Genomic DNA, 5,001 nt, shown 5'->3' with positions numbered 1-5,001 from the left:
AGGACTACATCACTTTGTTTTCTCTGTGCTCCAGAGTCCTTTTCTGGGCATTGTTGTGAATTGTTCATCCAAAGCCTTGATCTTCTCCTGGGAACTGATCATTTGAATAGCAGCAGGGGAGGAGGGGAAAAGAGGAACCACATGCAGTGTTCATTCATTAAGAATATATATTTGACATATTCAGACAATGTTTTGAGTGAGTTAAAAAGAATTCCTTGTGAAAAATTTATAGGAAGTTATAAATGTGTGTTTTAATACAAGCTCACAGAGCAGGGCAGTTTCTCCAGGCCCTTGGCAGCTGACATCACAGAATTGGCCGGGCGTGTATAGAGCACAGTGTAGCCAGTGAGGAGACTGTCTGCAGAAGTGAGCTCACCTTCTCTCTCCTGGAACCTAGAGAGGGAGGAGACAGAAGGAACTATTTAGGCTGTGAGCCACTGAGTTAGGTAATTTATTTCTTTTCTCTCTACCCATAATACATTCATAACCGTTGACATGAAAACTGTAGTGCATTTTGCCTGGTTGCCTTGGGTGAGGTATATTGAATGTCAGAATTCACAAAACTACCTTCCTGGCTCCTCTCTCTTCTCAGTTATGGACCTTAGATTGGCTGCTGCCCCCATTTCTCCAGTGTTTCCTTCCCAGACAGCCTGGTCTTCTTCTTACAGGTGGTTATGAAGGCCCTGCCCCTTTCTTCCTCTTCCTCTCTGTTCACAGTGCCCCATTGGGCCTAGGTGGGAAAGGGAGGGTGCGGACTGTACATTCTTGGCCATCAGTACAGCTGAATGAATGATGCAGAATGAGGGGAAAGGGAGCTAAAGTGCCTCTGACCTTGGCTAGCTGATGTTGGGGCTATGTGTTTATTCAAATTTATATTTTAATCTCAGATGATATTTTCAGAATGGGTCTATACTTGCAATGAGGCTGACCAGTCCATGAATTAGCCTGTTATAACTCACACTCAAGCTCCGCTCATACAACCCATGTGAGAATTATTCTACAGTAATTCATGCCCTGTTGTGTTTTATAACTTAATTAGTATAAGACACTACCTGAGTTAGATGAACCCAAGTTGGAATATGTCATGTAGTATTTATTTATTTATTTATTTATTTATTTATTTATTTATTTATTTTTAAAGATTTTTATTTATTCATTTGACAGAGAGAGAGAGACAGCCAGCGAGAGAGGGAACACAGGCAGGGGGAGTGGGAGAGGAAGAAGCAGGCTCCCAGCGGAAGAACCCGACGTGAGGCTCGATCCCAGAACTCCAGGATCACACCCTGAGCCGAAGGCAGACGCTTAATGACTGAGCCACCCAGGCACCCCTGTCATGTAGTATTTAAAAAAGCAGAATGTTAGGAGTCATTGGCCCTTTTTCTGTAGGGAAGGCAGTATTGATTTGCTAGTTTCCATGATATTTGTGCTGCAACAAGTGACATGGGACTTCTGAACTTTAGTTTGTTGGTTGACACCATTGTTCAGTAAAAATTTATTGTTTACTTAGGCATTATGGAAGCATAGCACATAACAGAAAAAATATGAAGCAGTAGCTTTGAAGCCTGAGCAACAGAACTTGGCAGCCTCAACTCAACTCAGCTTAACTCAGCCTCATCGAAACTGATCTCAGACTCTCCGCTCCTGGGCTTGCTACAGGTCTCTGATCCTAGAATCCTCTTCACTTCCAGCTAGAATGCTGTGTCAGGCACTTCACAGAATTGGTCGAAAGCTGGTACGCAGACGAATGCTGGAGGAAGATGTGAATGAGATGGCCCCTGCCAGAAGACTGACCACTCTGGATTTAGTGGCACTGGGCGTGGGCTGCACAGTGGGAGTAGGTGTGTTTGTCCTGTCTGGTGAGGTGGCTAGAGATATAACAGGACCATCCATTGTGATCTGCTTGTTGGTAGCCAGCCTATCTTCTCTATTGGCTGGTCTGTGCTATGCAGAGTTTGGGGTCCAGGTTCCCTATGCTGGCTCTTCATATCTCTACACTTACGTCACTATGGGTGAAATCTGGGCTTTCATCACTGGCTGGAACCTTATCATCTTCTTTGTTGCTCATACAGCCACTGTGGCCCGGGCTTGGACCTTAGCTTTTGACAATCTGCTTGGGAACCAGATCTCTCAGACCCTGCATGAGAACATCTCACCGAATGTTCCCCAGGTCCTTGGAGAAATTCTAGGCTTCATTGTTGTAGGCCTTATGCTATTGTTCATGGAATTGCTGACTCTGAGGAATAGGTGGATTTTCCTGGTTTCCAAAGTGTTCACAATGGTGAAACTTTTGGTTCTTAGTTTTGTCATCATGTCTGGCTTCATGAAGGGGGACCTGCACAATTGGAAACTCACAGAAGAGGACTACATAAAGGCTGGACTCAATGGCACTTTTAGCTTGGGCCCTCTGGGCTCTGGAGGATTTGTGCCTTTTGGCTTCAAGGGGATTCTCCAAGGAGTAGCTACCTGTTTCTATGCTTTTATTGGTTTCAGCATTATTGTTACCAGAGTTGAAGAAGCCCAGAATCCCGAGCGTTCCATCCCCATGGGCATTGTGGTTTCACTGCTCATCTGCTTTTTCGTGTATTTCGGTGTCTCTGCAGCACTTACACTCATGGTACCTTACTACCAGCTGCGACCTGGGAGCACCTTGCCTGAGGCATTTCTCCATATTGGCTGGGCAACTGCCTACTATGTTGTAACTTTTGTATTCCTCTGTAGTCTTTCTGTCAGCATCTTTGGCTTTATGTTCCCCATACGTAATCTGATATACATGATGGCACAGGATAGCCTCCTGTTCCCTGTCCTTGCCAGCATCCAAACTAGCACATACATGCCCAATGTGTCCACTGTAATCTTGGGCATTGTCGTAGGAATCTTGGCATTCTTCTTTGGACTCACTGATCTTCTGGATCTCATGTCAGTTGGGGCCCTGCTAGCTTACTCTCTGGTGGCTCTTTGTGTTCTCATCATCAGGTATCAGCCTGAGAGGAGGAATGGGGTAAAAGAAGCACAGGTGTGGGAGGAGAACAGACCTGCAGCAGAGAAGCTGACTCTACAGCAACTATTTTTTCCAGGCAGCCCCACCCCCACTCCACTCTCTGGACAGGTTGTCTATGTTTGCTCCTCACTGCTTGCTCTGCTGCTGACTCTCCTCTGTCTGGTGCTGGCCCACTGGCCAGGTCTGCTTTCTGGAGACCCAGGTCCGATCACAGTGGTTGTGCTGCTCCTGGTACTCATCACCGGGATCACTGGGGTCATCTGGAGACAGCCACAGAGCTCCACTCCCCTTCCCTTTAAGGTCCCTGCTCTGCCTCTCCTCCCACTCCTGAGCATCTTTGTGAATGTTTACCTTATGATGCAGATGACAGCTGCCACCTGGGCCCGATTTGGTGTCTGGATGCTGATTGGGTTTGCTATGTACCTCGGCTATGGGATCCAGCACAGCCTGGTCTCTTAGCCGCACTTCAGTTAGGGCCAAAACTGTAGACTCAGCAGTGAACTCAGCAGTGCCAGTCCATATTTGGGTTGACATCATCACACCTGAATGTAGTCTGGTCCCCTGTGATAATGAAGTACTTTTGAGCACATGGAAAGCTAGGCTTCCCACGGGTAGTTGCTGGGAGAACACTAAAACAGCTCTGTATTTGTTGTGAAATGAAGGATGTGTCTTTGCTCTTTCTCCTTTTTTGGGGGGCAGTCTACTTTTCAGTTGTGTCTATAGTGCATACTGAGTTTTAAAAAAGTTATTATTGAAAGAAACTAGAAAAAGTGTTTTTGTTTTCTTTTGGTTAATATCCAGTAGTGGAAATACTGGATAATCTGGTAGTTTTATTTTTAATTTTCTGAGGAACTTCCATATGATTTCCATAATGGCAGCAACAATTTACATTCCCACTGAGAGTATATGAGGGTTCGTTTTTCTCTACATCCTTGTCAACACTTGCTATTTCTTGCCTTTTTATTTTAGCCATTCTGTCAGATGTAAAGTGATATCGCATTGCAGTTCTAATATACATTACCTGATGAATAGTGTTGCTGACCATTTTTCATGTGTCTGTTAGCCAACTGGTATGTCTTCTTTGGAAAATATTTATTCAAGACCTCTGTCCATTTTTTACTGGATTACTTGGTTTTTTTTTTTTTTTTTTGGTGTTGAGTTGTGTAAGTTTTTTTATATACTTTGCATATTAACACCTTTTTAGATATATCAGGTGTCCTGTGAGTAAGTTGATTCTGGATAAAAAAAGAAACCCAACAAAAAAGTGAAAGTGGCTGAGCTGGGCATGCTCCTTGCTGTCTCTTTAACTCACTAATCAAAGTCACAGCAAAGGGGGATGGAAAGAGAGAGGCCAGGAATAGTGCTCTGCTCAGTGGTGCTCAGACAGCAGCAGGTGCCACCTCACCTGGAGGGCCTGTGAAAACAGATTCCTGGGCCCCACCCCCAGCACTTGGAATTCAGTAGGTCAGGGTGGCACCCAGAACTTGTCCTTCTAACAAGTTCCTAGGTAAAGCTGATATTGCTGGTCCAGGGAACACAATTGAAAACCAAAGATCCAGCTGAAGGCCTTGATGATGTAAAGATTAAGTGAGGTAAACAAAGGTACGCTTTGAACATTTACTTTCATTTAATGAGGCATTTAGATTAAAATACCATCCGTTAATCCTTTCCCAGTGGGGAAACCAGAGTGAATCATTTCACAATGTATATGTAAGTCAAAATGGCTAACGGACACATGAAAAAATGCTCAAAATTATTAGCTGTCAGGGAAATTCAAATCAAAACCACACTAAGATACCACCTTACGCCAGTTAGAATGGCAAAAATTGACAAGGCAAGAAACACTTGTTGGAGAGGATGTGGAGAGAGGGGATCCCTCCTACATTGTTGGTGGGAATGCAAGTTGGTACAGCCACTCTGGAAAACAGTGTGGAGGTCCCTTAAAAAGTTAAAAATTGAGCTACCCTATGACCCAGCCATTGCACTACTGGGTATTTACCCCA

At 44.5% G+C, this 5,001-nt stretch overlaps 1 protein-coding gene across 1 annotated transcript; it reads left to right on the top strand.

Moving 5' to 3' along the window:
- Positions 1 to 1,693: 1,693 nt before the first annotated feature.
- On the top strand, positions 1,694 to 4,589 carry LOC113257503 (cationic amino acid transporter 3-like). The gene is made up of 2 exons (XM_044385400.1): positions 1,694 to 3,443; positions 4,564 to 4,589. Exons 1-2 carry the CDS (start codon positions 1,694 to 1,696, stop codon positions 4,587 to 4,589), a joined length of 1,776 nt encoding a protein of 591 aa, XP_044241335.1.
- The last annotated feature ends 412 nt before the right edge of the window (positions 4,590 to 5,001 follow it).

The sequence above is a fragment of the Ursus arctos genome, unplaced genomic scaffold (assembly GCF_023065955.2).
Source record: "Ursus arctos isolate Adak ecotype North America unplaced genomic scaffold, UrsArc2.0 scaffold_26, whole genome shotgun sequence".
Lineage (NCBI taxonomy): Eukaryota > Metazoa > Chordata > Mammalia > Carnivora > Ursidae > Ursus > Ursus arctos.
This window is presented reverse-complemented; position numbering and strand designations above follow the sequence as displayed.

Coding starts and splice junctions, on each gene's coding strand:
- LOC113257503 (XM_044385400.1), top strand. CDS start 1,694: ATGCTGTGTCAGGCACTTCACAGAATTGGTCGAAAGCTGGTACGCAGA. Junction 3,444..4,563: donor CGGCTATGGGATCCAGCACA/GCCTGGTCTCTT, acceptor ATCCAGCTGAAG/GCCTTGATGATGTAAAGATT.